Here is a 23414-nt window from a genome sequence, read left to right on the forward strand (position 1 = left end):
ATCTTCCTGACCCAGGAATCAAACTGGGGTCTCCTGCATTGCAGGTGGATACTTTACCAACTGAGCTATCAGGGAGATTCTTATCCACTGCGCCACCAAGGAAGTCCGAACCTAAGTTTTTATTTCCCTGGGCTAAATGCCCGGGACTGAGATTTCTAGATCATGTGGTAATTCTGTGACACTGTCTTCCCAGTGACTGTACCGTTTTACATTCCTCCCAACAATGTGTGAGAGTTCCTCTGATTGTCCTACAGTCTCACCAGCATTTAGTCTTAATCACTTTTGCTGTTCATCTTCCTCTTTGTTTTGTTTTGATTTCAGCCATTCTGACAGGCTTGTGATGATATCTTGTTGCAGTTTAATTCCCATTTCCCTAATGGCTAGTCATGTTGACCATCTTTGCATGGACTTATTTGGGGAAGTGACTACAGATCTTTTGCTCATTTTAAGTTGATTTGTTTGCTCTCTCATTGTTGAATTTTAAGAGTTCTTTATTCTGGACATAGGTCCTTTATCAGATCTGTCTCTGCAGATATTTTTTCCCCAGTCTGCATGCTGTCTTTTCATTCTCCCATCAGTGTCTTTCTTAGAGCAGAGTTGTAAATTTTATGCAGTTTTTTTTTCTTTGTTGGGTTGTGCTTTTCATGTCATTCCTAAGAAATCTTTGCCCAGTCCAAGGTCACAGAGATTTTCTCCTGTGTTTTCTTCTACAAGTTTTACGGTTTTACATTTTACATTTAGATCAATGGCCCAATTTGAATTACTTTTTCATGAAGTGTGAAATTTAGGTCAATGTTTATTTCTTTTGGCATGTGGGTGTTCAAATCCCGAGAAATGCTGAGTTACCCAAATGCTCAAATGATCCTTTCTCCATTGAACTGCCTTTGCATTTTTGTGAAAAATCAATCAGTTGTATTTATGTGGGATTATATCTTATTCTCCATTCTGTTCCCACTGATCTATGTTTTTATTCCTTTGACAGTCTTCTTGACGATTACCTTTCTTGATTACTGTTATTTTATAGTAAGAAAATCAGCTACTATGAGTCCTCCAACTTTTTTTTTTTTTTTCAAATGGCTTTTGCTATTCTCGTTTCTTTGCCTTTCCATATATATTTTAGAATCAGCTTGTTGATATCTACCAAAAATTCTGCTGGAATTTTGGTCAGAATTGCATTAAATCTATAGATTGATTTGAGGAAAATTGACAGTATCCAACCATATTGAGTTTTTCAACCTAAAACACATTATTTCTCTCCATGTATTTATATTTTCTTTTGTCATCAGCATTTTTGTTTGACTTCTTTCATCAACCTTTCATAATTCTCAGCTTACAGATCCTACACACATTTTGTTAGATTTATGTCCAAGTATTTTTGGTTTGGGAGTTGTGGATGGTTTTGGTTTTAAATTTCTGTTTCCAGTTTTTCGTTGCTGGTATATAGAAATATTTTTGTCTGTTGCCCTGGTATTTGTGACCTTGCCAAACCCATATATTAGTCCTAAGACCTATTTTGTAAATTCCTTGGGACTTTCTACATAGACGATCATGTCATCTGAAAATAAAGCCATTTGTTTCGTCTGTTTTAATTTGTATGCCTTTTAATTTGTTTAAACCTGCCTTGGTACACTGGCTAGGGCTTCCAGTATGAAAGTGCCCAGCAGCAGTAAGAGCAGAAATCCTGACACTGCTCCTGATCTTTGGGAAAAGCATTCAGTCTCGCACCACTTAGCATGATGTCCGCTGTGGCATTTTGGAAGATGTCGTTTTCAGGTTGAATTCTCTTCTAATCCTTTTTGCTGAGAGATTTATTTCATGAATGGATGTTGAATTTTGTCAAATGCTTTTTCTGCGTCAGTTGACATAATCATGTGGCTTTATTTTTTATTCTGTTGCTATGAGGGATTATATTGATTGATATTTTTAATACAAAACCAGCTATGCGTTTCTTAGATTAACTCCGCTCGGTCATGATGTGTCATTGTTCTCATGTAGTTTGGGATTTGATTTGCTGATATTTTGTTGGCCAGTCTAATAAGTCCATGTTCATGAAAGATATTGGATACTGGTTTTTAGTTTTCTTTTCTTATATTGCTTTTGTCAATTTTTGGTTTCAGGACAATGCTCATAAAATGAGTTATAAAGTGTTCCTTTTCTTCCATTTTCTAGAAGAGATGTAGAGAATGGATGTTATTTCTTCTTTAAATATTTGGTAGGATTTACCAATGCAATCATCTGAGCCTGAAGTTTCTTTTTTGAAAGGTTTTTAACTACAAATTTAACTTCTGTAATAGATAAAGTAAGCTTCAGGTTATCTGTTTCTTCTTGGGTGAGTTTTAGTAGTTTGTGGCTTGCAAGGAATGGTTTGGTTTTGTCTAAGTTGTTCAATTTTATGCATAAGGTTGTTGTAGATATTCCTTTTTTATCCTTTTAATGTCTATGTGGTCTGTAGTAATAGCCCCTCTTCCATTCCTGATATGGGTCATTAGGTCTTTTCTCTTTTATTCTTTCAAATTAGAGATTTAGCAATTTCACCTATCTCTTGAAAGAATCAACTCTTTATTTCATTGGTTTTACACTATTTTCTACTTTAAATTTCATTAATTTCTGTTCTTATCTTTATTATTTCCTTTCATCTGCTTATTTCATAAAACTTGGTAAAGATTAACATCACCAGTATTACTGAGTAAAACCACTACAAACTGTTTAAATTCATTATTTTGAGAGCCATCCTAACAGTTTTCTATGCTATATTTCTTTGCAGTTGACCGGTCTAAGCGTCTCCAATGGAAAGGACCAACTTGTAGTGTTCCATACAAAAGACAACAAAGACCTAATTGTCTGTCTCTTCAGCAAACAGCCAACCCATGAAAGTCGAATCGGAGAACTGGTTGGAGTCCTGGTGAATCATTTCAAGAGGTAAAGTTTGGTTTTTGCTTAACGAAGGCAAGTTTAAAATAGATGAAATCTTTCATCATAATTCTCACTGAACTTGTTTCATGCCAGTTTTAGCATGTTGAGTTATTTTCCTTCTTAAGGACAACTTAAATCATCTGTTTCGCGGAAGGCGAAATTAGCATCCCAGCTTAGTTCAAGATTAGGAATGATCCTCTGCTTTTCCAGCCTCCAGCTGAACCAACAGTCAGAGATTTCCCCAATGGTGATTTCTTCACTGCCAATCCAAACGTAATTAAATCCAAAAGACAGAAAACTTACTTTACATTCTTAGTATCACAGCTTCTCATTTATCCTGAGTATAATCAATTCAAGTATCTGCTGTGAATATAAACAAATTAGAAGGCAGGTGTAGGATGACTTGTGGGTCCACAAAGACTAAAGGAATTCTAAGAAGCAATTACCTCTGCAAAAACATGGAGTCATGAGGGAATGCGGTATTGTCAGAGAACTTCATAGTAAACCTCGCTGATGCCTAGTGTGATTGTGTATGTCTATGGAGTGAACAGTGATGTGAGAAGGAAAAACAGGCAACAGATCCTGATGGTGATGGTGTTCAGTGAGCGGATAACTCTAAGTAGAGGATTTTTGCCTGGTTATTTATTGGAGTTGTTTTAGAGGTGGAGTTCTTTCTCTAAACAAAGGCATATTTAGTATCTGACGTTCACACATGTAATTCTATGGTGTTCCTTTTTGCTAACAAATGCATGGAGAATAATTTTAGAAGTGAGCTGCAGAGGCCATTTATTTTATGCTCTAGACCAAAACAGATCTTTCAATATCTTACATAATTAAATGCTTTCAAATGGTATAAGTGAAATGATGTTGAGTGGTCACCTGGTGGAAAATAAGAATCTGACTGAGGAATTACCAAAAGATAACAATAAATATATAGGCCTTTGAAAAATTTCCTCCTATCTGCCAAATAAAGCTAAGAGAACTACTGAAGGGTTTAGAATGTAAGAGAAAGACATGGAGAAGTCATCTCTACAGTAAAGTCTATAACTCAGATAAGCAGGTCCATTTCCTCTTAATACGTAGTTGTAGCGAAAGATGGATAGTCAAAAGGGATTTTACTTTGTTACCTTTCATTTGGATGCCTGTACTACTAAATGGTTTTTGCCTGGGACATTTAAGTATTTTTGCTCAATCTGAGTCCTTGTTTCTTAATTTCTAACTCCTGTTAAATGCCTCTACACATGGCGGAAATATGTGAATCTAGTTGTGGAATCCATCAATGACTTCCTTGTCCTAGCATATTGTCTAAGATACCTTTCTCTCTTTAATATATGTAAGACTTTTAAATGTCTTTAAAATGTATAAATGGAGGGAAGGGAAGGCTGTCAAGCTACTGGGATTTTTTAATTATTCCATGTGTATTTTTTATTGAAGTATATTGATTTACAGTGTCTCATGTATAGATTTACAACAAAGAGATTCAGGTATACATGCATATAGACCTATTTTTTTAAGATTCTTTTCCTTTAGAGGTTATTACAAAATACTGAGTATAGTTCCCTGTGCTATACAGTAGGTCCTTGTTGGTTGTCTGTTTTATATACAACATGTATATCAATTAATCCCAAACTTCAAATTTGTCCCTCCTTTACCTGCTTTCCTCTTTGATAATGTAAGTTTGTTTCCTGTGTCTATAAATCTGTTTTGTAAATAAGTTCGTTTGCATCATATTTTAGATTCCATGTACAAGTGACAGCATATTGGTATTTGTCTTTATCTGACTTACTCAATATGTTAATCTTTAGGTCCGTCCATGTTGCAGCAAATTGAGTTATTTCATTCTTTTCGTGGCTGAGTAGTATTCCATTGGGTATATATAGCACATCTTTATCCGTTCATCTGTTGATGGACATTTAGGTTGCTTCCACATCTTGGCTGTTGTAAATAGTGTTTCTGTGAACATTGCAGCATATGTATCTTTTCAAACTGTTGTTTTCTCCAGATATATACCCAGGAGAGGGTTTGCAAGATCATATGGTAGCTCTGTGTTTAGTATTTTAAGGAACTTCCATTCTGTTCTCCATAGTGGCTGTACCAATTTACATTCCCACCAGTAGTGTAGGAGGGTTCCATTCTCTCCACACCCTCTCTACCATTTATTATTGGTACACTTTTTAATGATGGCCATTCTGATCCATGTGAGGTCATACCTCACTATAGTTTTGACCTGCATTTCTTTTATAATTAGCAATACTGAGCATCTTATGTGCCTTTTGGCCATCTGTATGTCTTCTTTGTAGAAATGCTTTTTTAGACCTTCTGCCCATTTTTTTTTTCTTCTGCCATTTTTTGATTGGGTTTTATATATATATATTGACCTGTATGAGCTCTTTTTGTCTTCTTTTTTTTTTTTTTTTTTGATGTCCTTATCCTGTGTTTCTAATTCTGTGAATTAAGAATTAAAGTACAAATGAGAGGGGGGAAAATCCTTCTGTCTGTCCCTAGAAAATTCATGCTTGGAAATTTTGATTTAGAACTATAGTTAATTTGCTATTGGCTTCTTGAGAAAAGGTTAATTTGATTTTTTTTTTTCCTAGCTGTTTTTCTGTATTGTCAAGTATCAGAGCATTGTTGTAACTTTGAAAATCATATTGTATTTTATAAGCATAATGATGTGGCATGTAATCTTTCTTGTCCCTGGGTTAATTTTGTAAATCCAAAGACGATAAGAAATTAACTCCAAACCAGTACTTTATCTTTAAGAGAATTTCCTTCAAGTGCATTCTAAGAAGTTCTCTAGTTAAAAGTTGGGAGGAAAAGACCCAAAATAACAAAACATACCATTGATAGACTGAATCTGAACAGGAGTCAGTGTCTTTAAAACTTTCAAAGAGAGAGGATTAGGGCTTAAAGTCCATGAACAAAATGCTAGCCACGTATCAGAACAAGGGATTAGGAAAGGGACTCCCTGAGTTCAGGAGATAGAGACAAGAGTCTGGGAAGATCAAGGCAACTGAATTTTTCAGGACAGATTGCCAAAGAGGGAAGAAGAGCACAGAGAGGGAATGCTAGAGATCTGTGTAGGATCCCCCTCAAGTTCCAAATAAGTCTTAAAAGCAAGACCCAAAGGGATCAACTGCCACCGAGTAGTTTAACTATGTCCTAGAACAGAGCTCATGAATGTTTATAGCAATGCACAAGTATCCACCTCCAACAAGGCAGAATTCACAATGTCTGACATCTAATCAAAAATTACTAGGCATACAAATAGGCAGGACAGTGCAATCCAGTACAAGGGGAAAACCATTATCCAATGGAAACCAATCCGCAACTGACAAAGGTGTAAGAATTAGCAGATACAGACATGAAAGCAGTTATTATAACTAAATTTCAGGTGTTCAAAAGTTAACTAAAGACATGGAAAATATTTTTTAAAAAAAGATTCAAATCAAACTTCTTGATGAAAAATACATTGATGTATGAAATATTTCATGATTAAAAACAAAGACAAAAATGATGAAGCTTACGGCTTTCTCCTCTACTTAATGAATTTCTCATGACCATCTTCTCTCTCAAATTGAAGCCAGCCCTTTCCTGGCATTTCTCCCCATACTAATCTGAAACTGAATCCAACTAAATATAAATTAGCCTTACTCTCACCTCCTTCAGTCTTTCCTTAACCTGGACCCATTATTTCTGCCTCTGCAAGAACTCACCCACACATTTCACATTTTCTAAAACATTTGAAGGCAGTCTTTTAATGAAGTATATTCTGAGGTGTGACATTTACAATATTTAACAACCAGCATGGCTCAGAAACCATTCAGCACAGACGCCCTTCAGAAACACCTGATCCAGCCATACCAGCGAGTCCTGGCTACATTCCACAGACCAGAAATTATACCAAAGAAGAAAAGAAGGGGGCCTGAAGTCAAGTATGTTTAGGATTCCCTGATGAAGTTAAATAGGTTTCTTTACTGCAGTACTTCCCAGAGCTTTTTATTAATAATAGGCTTTGTTCATTTTAAATACAGCCAATTAAAAAATTGTGTTACACACACACACACAATTAATGTATGTGCTAAGTCGCTTCAGTCATGTCTGACTCTTTTGCGACCCCATGGACTGTAGCCTGCCAGGCTCCTCTGTCCATGGGATTCTGCAGGCAAGAATACTGGAGTGGGTTGCCATTTCTTACTCCAACAATTATGTATATTATAAGCCATATCTAGAAAGACATTCAGGAAATGAGTAATTCTGTTTGTCTCTGGAGAGGGGAGATGGGGTACCAGGAGAAAGAGGTATGGGAGGGAGATTTATTTATTTTTCATTATAAACCTTTTGCAACAAATACATGTATTACTTATCTAAGTTTTTTTCATTTAAATAATAAAACATGCTACTTTTTAGGTATATTACAGAAGGCCCTAAATTCATGGTTATTTTCCTTTCCTGTTTAGAAAAGTAGAAAAGAACAAAAGAGCTTTCTGAGCAAATGGTTTCTCTCATGGCATTGAATATGTTGAAATAAATGCAAATAAAAGCTCCTAGGAAACTACTGTTTCATGGGTCCGATTGTGTAGGTCACATGACGCTGAGGTGAGGTTTCTTTGTCTCTGGTGTTTGTACCAGTGGTTTCCCAGGCCGGTTTGCTTTGCAGAGGTGATGAAAGTGGCTGACCTGACTTTTGGTTTGTATCTCATGCTCAGCAGTGACTACCTGCTGGTAGTAAGCTTTTCTGCCCACTAGTAAACAGATGGCCTCACGTTGGCTGCCCTAACTACAGAGTCACCAGAAACTCTGCAATATTAAGCTGTCAAAGGACCCATCTGCCCTAAGCAGCTGTCCAGGCATTTGCCTGTCTGGATGCTGGAAACCTCAGTATAACCCCAGTCTTAGGCACAGAAACTTCTTATTTTCCCCATTCTATTTCTGTGGATGCAAGCCAGGAGTCAGTGCCATCTGCGTCTTGTTTTTCATAAGCAGTCTCTTTAATATCTACATGTGGGTTCTTTAGTTGTGGCACAGGAACTCTTAGTTGCAGGATGTGGGATCGAGTCCCCCTGCCAGGGATTGAACCTGGGCCCCCTGTGTTGGGAGCACGGAGTCTTAGCCATTGGACTATCAGGGAAGTCCCTCGCTTATGTTCTTTTTAACCCACACTTGAACTATGGGTAGAATCAGACTAAGAAGCAGGCCATTGGCTATGGCCACGGGAACAGGGGGAGACGAGGCCTCCTGAGCAGAGGTGAAGGGGAGGGGCAAGGCCAGCTCACAAAGCCCTCTGCTCCTGGCCCTGTCTGTCCTGTGCTTCCAGTGCTCACCCCTTCCTGCTCCTCCTCATTCCCCACACTCCTCCGCCCCTGAGCCCGGATACCTGTGTTCCTGGCTCTTAATCTGTATTCCCAAACTGCTTTCCTTGAATGCCTGGCTACTAATCAGAGTAGTTTATATTCCTACTAAAAATATGTAAGTAAAAGAAAGAGCCCATGGACTGTAGCCCTCCAGGCTCCTCTGTCCATGAGATTCTCCAGGCAAGAATACTGGAGTGGGTTGCTGTTCCCTTCTCCAGGGGATCTTCCTGACCAAGGGATCAAACCTAGGTCTCCTTCTTTGCAGACAGATTCTTTACCATCTGAGCCATCAGCAGAGCCGATAAAAGAAAGACAGTTGAAAATAATGTAGATAGACAACTATAGTCATCCCTCAGAATCCAGGGGGCATTGGCTCAAAGACCCTCTGGCGGAAAATCCACAGATGCTCAAGTCCTGTAGTCCACCCTTAGCATCCACAGTTCTGTATCCATTAATTCAACCAGCTGGGGAATTGTGTGTTCCTCATTAGAAATGACCCTGGTGCTGGGAAAGATTGAAGGCAAGAGGAGAAGGGGGAGACAATTTGAGATGATTAGATAGCACCACCAACTCAATGGACATGAATTTGAGTGAACTCTGGGAGATAGTGGAGGACAGAGGAGGCTGGCATGCTATAGTCCATGGGGTCTCAAACACTTAGACACAACTTAGCAATTGAACAACAACAACAAATAGTATTTACTGGAAAAAAAATCCATATACATAAGTAGACCTGGGAAGTTCAAACCTGTGTTGTTCAAGAGTCAGCTAAATAGAAGATTTGTTAATTAAATTATGGTCCATCTCCTGAACAGAGTATTGGGGCCATTTAAAATGATAATTATTGGGACTTCCCTGGTGGCCCAGTCGTTAAGACTCTGCACTTCCAGTACAGAGGGCGTGGGTTCCATCCCTGGTCAGAGAACTAGAATCCCACATGCTGTACCACATGATGGAGCAAAAAAGAAAAAAATGATGATTATCAAAGTCCTCTGATTCATGGTGATGGAAAAGTGAGTGACCACCACTCGCCCACCTTTGCTTTCCAATAGAGATACATATACATGAAAACATAGAAAGAGATGCCATTGGCCTTACTAGTACTGGAAACCAGAAACATTGCTCAGCCAGATGCCTGCTCAGAGGCCCATCCTTCACACCTGCTCACATGTCACCTATCAGGCCTTCTCTGCCATCCTGTAGAGAAGAGCAGTTCACCCACCACAGTGCCCCCTGACTCCTCCCCTGCTGTTTCCCTCGTGGCTTTCATGTCCATCTGACACTCTGTCTTTAGTTGTTTATTTATTGTATATATTCCAACTAGAATACAAGCCCCAAGTCAGCAGGACTGTATTGTTCACTGCAGTTTCCCTAATGTTCCGAACATTCCTGGCACTCAGAAGACTCCCAGGAGATAACTGGTGAAAACAGAGACTGACTGCTATCCCCCTTGGGCCAAAGGATACTTCTAGTCCTTTCCCCCCACTCTGCATCTTGTCCACCAGAGGATGGTAACAGTCCTCCTTCTGTATGAAGGAAAGGAAGAGCCCTGACATTTTCCTTCCCCTTATGAACACCTCTCATCTTCTACCAGCTGCAGGATTATCACTCTAAGCAATGTAGTACATCTGGTTACAGAAGTGAATGGGTATTTCAAGATAGTAAATTAGCAACTAAAAGACCTATGGGCTGAAAGAGCCATGGGTATGTTGTATGCTGGGAGTTGCAGCTTTACATTTACTTTAAAATATATATATAAGTAGTAATTTACTTATTTCTTAAAAAAATAACTAGAAATAATTTCAAACTCTCCTTGTCAGTAAGCTGACAAGGAAGCAAGATATAGGGATTCCCACTCAGATAGCAGCTTCATAATAAGTAAAAGACATCCACATCTAGCGGTTGTGTCCATAAGCTAGCTCTCCAGCTGAAAAACTGAGAAATGGGGCTTCTCTGGTGGTCCAGTGGTTAAGAATCACCTGCGATTGTAAGGGACATAGGTACGATCCCTGGTTTGGGAAGATTCCACATGCCAAGGAGCAACTAAGCCTGTGTGCCACAGCTCCTGAGCCCAAGCGCACTGAGCACCCTCGAGCCCATGCTCTGCAACAAGGGGGGCCGCCGCAATGAGACGCTCCCACACTGCAAGTATAGAGTAGCCCCCACTTGTCACAACCAGAGAAAGCCCACCCAGAGCAACAAAGACCCACAGCAGCCAAAAACAAATAAATATTTTTTTAAAGCTGAAAAATGAATTCTAACTTCAAACAGGTGGACCATAAGAAAGACTCCAAAAAAATCCATATGCCCTTTTTGTGTAACACCAGAACTGTCTCCTTATTTATGAAAGTCAGTAGCAATGACACAGATATAGACGACAGCCTTAAAAGAAAAAGAAAAGTGTGTTTCCGAAAAGTATTATAACAGAAAATTCACATTATAGAAACTATAGCCTGAATAAAATTTAAGAAAGCAAGGATTCTGCATAAACAGACCAAAGATTGCATGACAGACTGAGACGAAGAGGGGCAAGCTGAGAAACAAAAGTGTCCAATTATTTGAATGGAATAAAAGATATCGAAAAATTTAAATGAAAATCCAGCAGTGACACAATTGGTATTGCAGAAAACAGAATCGGTATGAAAGAAAAGTTTAAGAAGGTCTCTTGGTTTACAGAGGAAGGGTAGAGTAACAAAGAAGTTGACAGATACGGAAGACAGAGAACAAAAGGTTTACATTCAAATAATAGGTGTACTTGGAAAAGAGAAACACACTGAGCAAAACTAAGACTTGTTTTATTGATTTTAAGAATACATTTTTTAAAATTTTGGCTTCTCTGAAGTTGGGATGCGACTTAGCACTGGTGGATTCTTATAGTGGTAATGGGCAACATCTCAGGGATACACAAGGGTGCATCTTACAGGCAGGGCATCGTATATTCAGTAAAATGTGTTAGCTTAAAACATACTTGAAGAAAATCTTCCTGTGTCAGCATAACAAGATTGTCACCATGTGGGTGAGATGCCTATCTCAGGGGCAGTCACTTTGACCAGAGAAGTGGGTCTTCTCAGAATATGAAAGTCTGCAGTAAGACCACGGGAAGAACCTCTTTTGGGACAGGGCAAGATAGAGCTGGGTGGGAACGTTTGGTGGTGAAATATATGAGGCCAACATTTCGCAAAAGAAGCAGAAAGTGACCCTGGGCAGAAGAAACAATGCAGCATCATTACTCATTGTGAAAACATAGAAACTGTAGAAGTCCATCAAAATAGACATGGTTAAACATATTATGGTATTTCCTCACAAAGAAATAGAATTTGCCATGAAAAAAATATAACAGTCTTTATCAGGGTTCCTTAAAGTGTGGGTGGCATCTGCACTGGAATACCTGGAAGTGCTTATTCAAAAGGCAAATCCCTGGGCCCCTTCTATCAGTAAATCCTAATTTCTAGGAATCTACACCCTTAGTGGGCTACCCAAGCAATTCCCATTGGTTTCATGAACTGACTTAGAAAATGGCCAGGATGAACACGTGATATTTTCATATGGTCATTGTGACAAAGGTAGCATTAAAAAAAAAAAAAAAAAAGCAAACCACTAAACCTTTGTGCTTGTAAAATGATTATTATCAAATCAGGTGCAACAATAGCATCCCCTCGTACCCCAGTGAAGAGAGGCAGGGTGAGGAATGGGCTGAGGTTCAGAGAGAGGAGTGAAGGAGGGTGGAGATGAGAAATGAGATGAGAATTGGCAGAACCAGCATTCTATCTGCCACCTCTGCTTGCCCCAGAAAGAGCCATCCCTCACTCTAAGCAATGGTCTTTAGTGACCCTACAAAGTTTGCTGTTAAGACCTGCCTGCCCATTCCCAGATGGGATACCTCACCTGCAAGTAACAGGCCTCCAGGGAATGAACTGAACCCATTTCTATACAGTCCTGCCCATCTGCTGTACACAAAAGAACACAGAGCAAAGTCTTAAAAGCTTTTCAGCATGACTAAGGCAGGACCGAAATCAAACAGCATTAAGGTGCATCAGCTGCTGAGGACGGTGCACCATCCACCGACTTTCCATTTCTTCTCCCTGCACTGTGCCATCTGTCTTGAGAAGCAGCTGCCCTTGGACAAAAGCCCTCTCTGAGGACATGCAGGGTGCACAGTCATCCTCAGCCTTACCTGCTCTTATGATGGAGATTTACTGAAGACTTTTGTGCAGATCAAAGATACTTATTTGCTTTATGACATAACCATCTTTGCCTTTCATGTTGAAAGAGAAAATCCAAAAGTACTGGAAAACTGATCATCTTTTCAGCATCACTGCAGGGAGATATGGTACATTTAGGGTAATCGTATTACTTTTTTGAAGGCCCTTAAGCTTCCCCAGCAGCTCAGCAGTAAAGAATCCTCCTGCCAATGCAGGAGACATTGGTTCAATCCCTGGGTTTTGAGAAGATTCCCTGGAGGAGGAAATGGCAACCCACTCCAGTATTCTTGCCAGGGAAATCCCATGGACAGAGGAGACTGGCAGACTACAGTCCGTCTATAGGGTCGTGAAGAGTCTGATACAACTGAGCAACTGAGCTCTTGCCCAGCCCTAAACGTTGCAATGTGTTCACGTGGAGATCGTCCTGTGAAGTTTTCGTGAATTCACACCCTGGTTTGTGCTGTTGGGATTTTTTCCTAAATTGTCAGATAGAAAATTTAAATGAACAGGCTTTTTTTTTTTTTAAAGCTTTCTTCATGTGTTTATTTCAAGTCTTATCGACTGTATAGGAAGCATAACTACTTAACCAAGTGTTTTTTCATCTGAAACAAACACTGTTATATTTTCATCCCATCATTTAGCCTACATTCTCCATGCGTTCACTGCAGGTCTGGCTGTGGGGGGTGGAAAGGATACAAAGATGGACCGTGTGATCCTTTTCCTCAGATAGCTCTCGATCTCATGGGGAAGATGGGATGGTGTGCACACTCCATTGCCTGAAGCGAGCTGTGACAGGGCCAGGCCATGGAAGCGCAGGGGATGAACTGATCATCCAGCTGGGTCTCCAAGGCTTGCTGGAGTTTTATCAGTTGGGATGGGGCAAGATTTTCCCCAGAGACGTGAACAGAATGTGCAAAAGCTTGGTGGAAAGAAGTAGCTGAAGTAGGACCCCAAGCTAATGAATTTGAACTTTATCATATAGGTTATAGGGAGGACGTAAGTATTAAATTATATAATGTTGCAGCTTTCTTGGTGGTCCAGTGGGTAAGTGATTCTTCTGCCTGTCCAGTGGTTAAGTGATTCTTCTGTCTGTCAGGGCAGGGGACACAGGTTCAGCCCCTGGTCTGGGAAGGTTCTGCAGGCTGAGGGGCAACTAAACCCATGTGCCACAACCACTGAAGCCCACACGCCCTGGAACCTATGTTCTGCGACAAGAGAAGCCACTGCAAAGAGAAGCCTGTGCCCACAACGAAGGGTGGCCCCCACTCGCTGCAACTAGAGAAAGTCCAGCCTAAGCAACAAAGACCCAGAGCAGCCAAAAATAAATTTTAAAAAATATTTATATATATATATGTATATACAACACCAGTGAGTCAAAGCCTAATAACATGTTATCTCTCCTGTTAAATGACATTTCCATGTTAAATGTTAAATGACATCATCTTCCATGTTAAACATGCTCAGGAGGGCAAAACAGTCGTCCACTTAAAAGGGAAATGGAAAACTGAAGACGCTAGTTGCTATACATCTGCGGCCCCCATATGCCAAAAAGAATGAATTAAATGGAGAAAGAACGAGTACGGTAGAGGGTAGAAAGACAAGTGCGACTCTCAGTAATAAAACTAGAAATTAAACGTCCTCAAAGGAGTAAGAGCCATGGCAAAATTCCTTAGCGTTTGTAATTTCCCTGCTGTTAATTTGGTTACCCAAAATATATAGTTATTAGCCAAAAAAAGATAATCCCTAAGATGAGAAGGACCTAGATTTTCGCCGCCAGGAACAGCAAGGAAGTAAGAGGTTTACAGGAGCTTCGCTGCATTCTACAGCCGTTTTGCAGGGAGAGAAGCTTCTCCAGGGATGGATGGCAGTAACACTGAACAGAGGGAGGAGGCGCTTGAGTTGAGGGGACATCGGCCGTTGGTCTGTCCAGCAGCCCCTTCTTCTGGAGCTCCCTGTCCCCTGTGTTTCATCTCCACGGCTCCCACCGGCGGCACCACATCCTCGCATCCCTGACCCCCTGGCAGAGATGAATAGTGCAGGGGTGGCACGTGGCCCATGCTGCACCACTTCCCCCTTCCTGGAGATCGCTGGCCCTCAGTCCAGAGAAGACGCACAGGTCACTGCCTCTCCAGACACCCGGGGGCTGGGGCAGCCGCATTTCCAAAGGTGAAGAAAACCACGGCATGGCTGACCCACAGAGAAGCAGAGACCGCGGTAAAGGAGAATCCGATGGATCCGGGCCCGTGTCGGCTGAAATGCAGCGCCAGCCTCCCTGTGACCTTCACACTGTATGACCTTGTTTGACACTAGATTGTGTATGATTTGAAGAAGGCTGATTTGTCAAAAATCAGTTCACTGTCACACATGTGGTTGACAGGACCATACTGTAGGTGCACTTGGAAATTGTTAGGCAGGTGAATATTTTATTATGTGGGATTTTTTTTCCAGTTTTTTAAGAGTAGATTTTTTAAAAAATTCAATTCACTAAAAGTCAATTTGCCAAGTGGCCAGTTCATTGAATTTGCAAAAATTTGCAGTTACCAAAACTTGGTTTCAAGGAATATCCTTCTTGAATTAATTCCTTGTCACAGCATTTTAAGGCATGTTGAAGTTAAACTAAGGGTCTCGGATTGGCTTAGTCTTTTCATGAAATTTAGCTGAAAAATGGACTTCACTCTGTTTGCACATATGTTGTTTGGCATTTACTTAGAACTATTAGGGAAGGGTGTCCTTTTGTTAGATTCTTCAAAGAACTAGCAAGCGTATTTTATATAATCATTGTGCTCTTAAGGGCCTCAAAACCCCATACGACCCTTCCCAAATAGCAGTATCAGATACTATGGTCTGTCACAGAGAGGCATCTGCATTTCAGGTCATCCAGACTCAAGCTTTTCCTAGAAACTGGCACCACCCACTTTCCATACCAGATCTTAAAATACAAAGCAGCTGTCAGAATCCACAGATTTTAGCATTTCCTTATGGGAAATTTAGCTTATACTAAATCTTCAAATTTTCCTTCAGTTATTTTCCATTTGACATTTAGTATTCTTCCATCAAGTTTGCCCAACTGTCTAATTTATCTCATTTACCAACTTACCAGTTTACCGAAAATATGTTCCTTTGACCCTTTATAAAAAGTTGACAGTGCTTCAGCTAGATGAGATGGCAATTAGTAGCTTTTGAGAATTTCCAGAAAGTGTAATTGATCAGTTTTCATGACAGTTTAAGGAGGAGTCCTTTTGTTTCTGGCCCTGCTGTTCGAGCTGGAAGTAGCTGAAACAGAGGAAGAGAGGAGAGTGTGTGCACCCATCCATTTGGGTGCCAATCTGGGGGTTGGGGGTGGGCAAAAGGGACAGGCCGATAGGTGAGGAAGAGCCAGACAGCCCAAGAACCATAAGCATCCAGCCAATCCATCCAATAAAAACTGGATAAACAGAAAACAGGTCTGTGAGATATGCAGATTTGTTGTTCAGCATATTGCCCTTTGGTGAGTTCACCATTTGACAGATTTCTTTTCCTCAATGAGTTATCCTGGTTCATAACAAGTTCCCCCTCACTTAAGCTATAGGAATTGGGTTTCTGTCCTTGTACCGAAGAGGTATGGTTTAGTCACTTAGTTATGTCTTGACTCTTTGCAATCCCATAGACTATAGCTCACCAGGCTCCTCTGTCCATAGGATTCTCCAGGCAAGATACTGGAGTGGGTTGCCATTTCCTTCTCCAGAGGATCTCCCCACCCAGGGATCAAACCTGAGTCTCCTGCACTGCAGGCGGATTCTTTACTAACTGAGCCATCAGGAAAGCCTGTGCCCAAGAGTCCTAATGTAATGCATTCAAGCCCTACACAAATCAACAGTTTTTATGCACTGCTATCTACTAATAAATAATACAGCAGATGTTGTTGGATCTTGGTAAAACATATAGTTGATACTTTATTGCCAACATTTAGTCTCCCTCCTAAGATACTGAAAGGAAAAGAAGGTGAAGTTGCTCAGTCGTGTCCGACTCTTTGCGACCCCATGGACTGTAGCCTACCAGGCTCCTCTGTCCATGGGATTTTCCAGGCAATAGTACTGGAGTGGATTGCCATTTTATTCAAGCGTCTCTGTTTTGTAAATATTAGAGTGTTAAACTCCTCTGTAGGTATTAGAGATGTTTCTTTATAAATGGATATTGTGAGGCTGTATTTTATCCAATTTAACTTTGCTGATTTTGTAACAGAGCTTTTTAGAAAATGTTTGAAAATCTGCCAGTTGGTTGTAGTTTTTGCCTCATCTCTGGGCATCAAAATTAAGGACATCAGTGATTTGGAATTTTTAATCACTATATTAGTGTCTTCATTGCCAGACAGCTGTAATTCCATTTTTTCCCTCCTCCATTCAGACTGGTCTCCATGTGTTTTTTAATTGACATACAGTTAAGTTACAGTGCTTTATTAGTTTCTGCTGTGCAGCAAAGTGATTCAACTATACATATGTGTACATTCTTTTTTATATTCTTTTCTATTATAGTTTATCCCAGGATATTGAATATAGTTCCCTCTGCTATATAGTAGGACATTGTTGTTCTTGTCAATGTGTTTTCAATTCTTCCCAGCATTATTTTAATTTTTCCTCAGGGGTGAAATTAAAAAAAAAATCTAATACACAACTGAAATGAAAATAATAGATGGTTGAATCCATTGGAGAAAATGAATTTTGTAATGACAAATGAGACAAGTCTAAGGATATGCAAACATTGCTGGAGAGGAAAGTAAGAGATCATTCTTTCATAGTTAATTGGAACCATTTTCTTGAATTTCCAGGGGTCTGGGGGTATGGTATTTTCTAGAGCTTAGAACACTGAAATTGCACCAGAAAACAAAATTCTTACATTTTGCTCAGTTGTTTCAACATGGCATACATTCCTGGCCAGACCCTCTGCAGATAGCAGGCTTCTCTGTAAAAAGGGGAAGGTGGTTTTGTTGAATTCAGAGCCCATCCTCCAGCCTTTCTTCAAAAGGTGATAGCAGTTACTTCCTCCAGCGTCTCTTTGACGTGAAGAAAAATTGTTCCAAGCCGCCTTTGCTTCACATTTGAGACCAAAAGAAATAGCCAACATGACATTTATGATTTTTTAAATGGTTTTTGCGTTTAATGTCTTATTTTTGGCTTTCTTTTTAACTTGCCTAAAAAATGATGAATGTCAAATTTTCTGTGATCGTCGTTGTTAAATTTATAACTAGAAAAACATATTTAAAAGTTATAAGATTATTTCAGAATATCTTTTCCTCCAGAAGCAAAGCAACTAACAACCAGTACGTTCCCATGAAATTTTTGTAGTGGAAAAAAATCAGCTCAATCCCACGTATGCATCCTGGGTGAGATGGAATCATTACTAAAGGAAACAAAAAGTTATATATCCTGCTCTTAGAAAGATACCAGGCCTAGAGATATCATAGAAAATGAAAAGAATCGGACTGAGGCTATACGGAGAAAAGAAATTTTGATATAAAATGGAATAAGTAAGCAGCCTTACAGTACTAGATGACTCAGAAAACCCCATGTCAGGAAAAAAAAAAAAATCAAGGAACAGTTTCTTAGAGAATATTGTTTTCTAACCAAGACAAATTAAAACAAAAAAAACAAAGCCCGGCCTTGCTAAATTATGCCATTCGGAATTAGTAACTTCTGACTTTCCACATCTGAGGCTTCTTTGATGCGTGGAGATTCTTGGCCTTCTGTGTTCAGCATATGCATTGAATTAACAGACCTGGTAGGAACGAGTATTTGACAGGAAACAGGCAGTGTGTCTTCTGGTCTTAACATCACCACCAGCTCGCTGTAGGCCCTTCAGCAAATCAACCTTTTTTAGTTGAAATTAAAAGCCTTCACCAAATGTCTTTATTCATTAAGATACATGTGTATATATATATATGTATTTCTATCTGCATGATGGGAAAAACCTCTGGAGGTGTGAGAAACACTACTGAACTGTATGCTTACAAGTGGTTAATGGTAAAAACAGAAGTATTGGCTAGTGAGCACCACAGAAATGGGGTCAGGGGGATATGTCTTGAGGCTCAATAATTTATCGACATTGTTGATACATAGACATGACACAGTGATACAAAGACCCACCTCCTGCCATCAGGAAGCTTGCAGTCTGTCAAATGCATAACTCATAATAAGCTCATAAGAGTACAAAGAAAGTGGCTTAATGCACAAACGTCAGGGTATATTTTTAGACAGAGGTGACAGATGGGAAAATGTTCTAGGGAAACTTCATCAAAGTGAAGTGGTGTTTGTGCCAGGCTTAAAAGGGGACCTCTGAAGTTTAAAAAGTGACCTTCCACATCTAGCCAAGATGGAGTGACAAGGATGAAATTTACCCTCTTGCCTAATGCAACAAAAAAAAAACAGACAAAATATATGAAATAATAATGTTCAGGAAACCGGATATCACTGAAGGATGATGATTCATGAGAAACAGAATAAATGAGGTCACCCAGGTTAGAGGAACAGAGCAGAGGGCTACGCAGGGAACTGGAGGTCCGCAAGGGTTCCTGTTAAGTATTCGCGTGAATACTGGTCAGCGCGTGTTGTTAGGGAACCACCAGAGGACAAAAGAACAATCAGAAAGATTAGAGGTGGCAGTGCTGGCACTCACAGAGAGTGGGGAATAGCACCTGCTCACAGCAACCAGACTGGAAATTCTCAGTAAGCCACGGGGCATTAAGTGTAGTACTCAGGGGCTTCCCTGGTGGTCCAGTGTCCAAGACTACACGCTCCCAATGCAGGAGACACAGGTTTGATCCCTGGTCAGGGAATTAGATCCCACATGCCTCAACTAAAAGATCCTGCTTGCTACAACAAAGATCAAAGATCCCACGTGCTAAGACCCACTGCAGCCGAGTAAGTTTTTGGTTTTTTTTTTAAGTATAGTACTCAGAAGGGTCTTGCTTCAGCAGTAGAGAATAATTGGCCCTAGATTGAGCACTGCTCTGGTTTTCCTCTAACAAATTTAAAAGCAAGACCCAGAAGGATCAAATTAATTTCCAAGTAACTTAACGTCAACCCAGGAAAACCTCAAGAATATTTATAGGAATACAAAAGCAGCCACCCTCAAGCAGGGAAAATTCACAGTGTCTGGCATTCAATCAAAAATTGGCAGCCTTGCAGAGAAGCAGGAAAATACAACCCATTATGAGAATAAAAATCAGAACCAACCCAGAACTGCCACAGAAGTTAAAAAGAACCAACAAGGACATTAAGATAGTTATAGCAAACAGTTAAAGACATAGAAGACATTGAAAGAGGCCCAAGTCAAACTTCCAGAAGTGAAAACTCTGTCTGACATAAAAGTACACCAGATGGGATCGATAGCGTATTACACGTTGCAGAAATAAAGATTAGTGAACTTGAAAACAGCAATAGAAACTATCCAAACTGAAGCACACAGAGGAAAAAAAAATGTTTGAAAAAGGAACAGATCATGAGTGAACTATGAGATAACTTCAGCCAGTCGAATATATTAGGAAATGAAGTCCCCAGCTAACGGGGAAGATAGAAAAAAAAAAAAGTAAAAAAATAATGACTGAAAACTTTCCAAATTTAGTGAAAATCTCATAAACACATAAATCCTAGAAGTTACACCCAAAGTAATAATAATGAAGAAAGCCACACCAAGGCATATCACAATCAAATGCTCAAAGCCAATGATGAAAGTAAATTCTAAAAGGTAACCAAAGGAAACAGTCACATTTTATGAGAAGGAATAAATATAAGGCTGTAGAAGATCTCCCATCAGTAATGATGAAAGTGAGAAAGCAATACAACATCTTTAAAATACAGAAGGGAAAAAGTGTCAACCTACAGTTCTGTACCAAGTAGTAATAACGTTAAGAATGAAAGTGAATTAAAGACTTTTCAGATACACAAAGGTACTCTCGCCTAAAAAAATCCCATGGACAGAGAAGCCTGGTGGGCTGCAGTCCATGGGGTCGCCAAGAGTCGGACACGACTGAGCAACTTGACTTTCACTTTTCACTTTCATGCATTGGAGAAGGAAATGGCAACCCACTCCAGTGTTCTTGCCTGGAGAATCCCAGGGAAGGGGGAGCCTGATGGGCTGCCGTCTAGGGGGTCGCACAGAGTCGGACACGACTGAAGCGACTTAGCAGCAGCAGCAGCAGAGATTCATAGTACATGAAATATTAAAGAAGGTCATTTAGGCAGGAAAAAAAAAAATATATATATATATATCAGATCAGATCAGTCACTCAGTCGTGTCCGACTCTTTGCAACCCCATGAATCGCAGCACGCCAGGCCTCCCTGTCCATCACCAACTCCCGGAGTTCACTCAGACTCACGTCCATCGAGTCAGTGATGCCATCCAGCCATCTCATCCTCTGTCATCCCCTTCTCCTCCTGCCCCCAATCCCTCCCAGCATCAGAGTCTTTTCCAATGAGTCAACTCCTCGCATGAGGTGGCCAAAGTACTGAAGTTTCAGCTTTAGCATCATTCCCTCCAAAGAAATCCCAAGGCTGATCTCCTTCAGAATGGACTGGTTGGATCTCCTTGCAGTCCAAGGGACTCTCAAGAGTCTTCTCCAACACCACAGTTCAAAAGCATCAATTCTTTGGCGCTCAGCCTTCTTCACAGTCCAACTCTCACATCCATACATGACCACAGGAAAAACCATAGCCTTGACTAGACGAACCTTTGTTGGCAAAGTAATGTCTCTGCTTTTGAATATGCTCTCTAGGTTGGTCATAACTTTCCTTCCAAGGAGTAAGCATCTTTTAATTTCATGGCTGCAGTCACCATCTGTAGTGATTTTGGAGCCCAGAAAAATAAAGTCTGACACTGTTTCCCCATCTATTTCCCATGAAGTGATGGGACTGGATGCCATGATCTTCGTTTTCTGAATGTTGAGCTTTAAGCCAACTTTTTCACTCTCCTCTTTCACCTTCATCAAGAGGCTTTTTAGTTCCTCTTCACTTTCTGCCATAAGATGGTGTCATCTGCATATCTGAGGTTATTGATATTTCTCCCGGCAATCTTGATTCCAGCTTGTGTTTCTTCCAGTCCAGCGTTTCTCATGATGTACTCTGCATATAAGTTAAATAAACCGGGTGACAATATACAGCCTTGACGAACTCCTTTTCCTATTTGGAACCAGTCTGTTGTTCCATGTCCAGTTCTAACTGTTGCTTCCTGACCTGCATACAGATTTCTCAAGAAGCAGATCAGGTGGCCTGGTGTTCCCATCTCTTTGAGAATTTTCCACAGTTTATTGTGATCCACACAGTCAAAGGCTTTGGCATAGTCAATAAAGCAGAAATAGATGTTTTTCTGGAACTCTCTTGCTTTTTCTATGATCCAGCAGATGTTGGCAATTTGATCTCTGGTTCCTCTGCCTTTTCTAAAACCAGCTTGAACATCAGGAAGTTCACAGTTCACTTATTGTTGAAGCCTGGCTTGGAGAATTTTGAGCATTACTTTACTAGCGTGTGAGATGAGTGCAATTGTGTGGTAGTTTGAGCATTCTTTGGCATTGCCTTTCTTTGGGATTGGAATGAAAACTGACCTTTTCCAGTCCTGTGGCCACTGCTGAGTTTTCCAAATTTGCTGGCATATTGAGTGCAGCACTTTCACAGCATCATTTTCAGGATTTGGAATAGCTCAACTGGAATTCCATCACCTCCACTAGCTTTGTTCATAGTGATGCTTTCTAAGGCCCACTTGACTTCACATTCCAGGATGTCTGGCTCTAGGTGAGTGATCACACCATCGTGATTATCTGGGTCGTGAAGATCTTTTTTGTACAGTTCTTCTGTGTATTCTTGCCATCTCTTCTTAATATCTTCTGCTTCTGTTAGGTACATACTATATATATATATATATATATATATATACACACATACACACACACACACACACACACATACATACATATACATATATCAGATGGAAATACAGATCTCCACAAATGAATAAAGAGCACTAGAAATAACAGCTACATGAGTAAATATATAAGCTGTTTCCCTTGTTCAATCTTTTTAAAAGGCAATTGTTTAAAAAATAATAGTAACAAAGTAATATGGGTCAATTCATAAAACAAGTCAACAGAAAAATAAGCATACAGAAGACTTGAACCACGGTATCAACTGAGTAGACCTAATTAACATTTCTAGAACATTCTATCTAACAGCATCAGAATTTACATCTTCAAGTATATATTTTCCAAAACAGACCATATTCTGGGCCATGATGCAAATCACAATTAATATAAAGGCTTCAAGATCCCTGCCATAGTGAAATGAAATTAGAAATCAATAACAGCAGGATCTCCGAAAAATCCCCAAATAATTAGAAGCTAAATAACACACTTCAAAGCAACTCATGGGTCAAAGAGTTGATTAAAATGAAGGCTTAGAAAGTATTTTGAACTTCATAAAGATGAAAATACAGCATATCAAAATTTATGTAATGCTGCTAACGCACTTCATAGGTGGAATTTATAGCACTAAATGCCCAGAACAGAAGAGGAGAGAGGTCTCAAATCTATTGCTGTTCCGCTTATACTTCCAAGCAACTAGAAAAATAAGAGCAAATTAAACCAAAATAAGCAAAAAAAAATGAAAGAAAACAATATATATCAGAGCTGAAATCAATGAAATAAATAACAGAAAAACAAACAGTAGCAAATACAGGTGAAACAAAAATAAGATAGATTAGCATCTAGCAAGAAGATAAGGAAGAATAGAAGACAAAAGTTACCAATATCAGGGTGAAAAAGGTGAAACCCATAGAGTCTATGGATATTAAAAAGATAACAGGGATTATTTTTATTAACCTTTTATGCCAATCAGTTTGACAGCTTAGATGAAATGGGCAAATTCCTTAAAAGTCACAAACTATCAAAACTCTACAAGAAGAAATAACTGGACTAGTTCTTTG

At 39.7% G+C, this 23414-nt stretch overlaps 1 protein-coding gene across 1 annotated transcript in view; it reads left to right on the forward strand.

Moving 5' to 3' along the window:
• Positions 1-23414, forward strand: part of MYO1D (myosin ID) — a 361250-nt gene that overhangs the window by 253771 nt on the left and 84065 nt on the right. The window contains exon 21 of the mRNA XM_061390407.1: positions 2765-2919. Within this exon, the coding sequence (XP_061246391.1) occupies positions 2765-2919 (155 nt within the window). The remainder of the gene's footprint in view (positions 1-2764; positions 2920-23414) is intronic.

Source organism: Bos javanicus, chromosome 19 (assembly GCF_032452875.1).
Source record: "Bos javanicus breed banteng chromosome 19, ARS-OSU_banteng_1.0, whole genome shotgun sequence".
Classification (NCBI taxonomy): domain Eukaryota; kingdom Metazoa; phylum Chordata; class Mammalia; order Artiodactyla; family Bovidae; genus Bos; species Bos javanicus.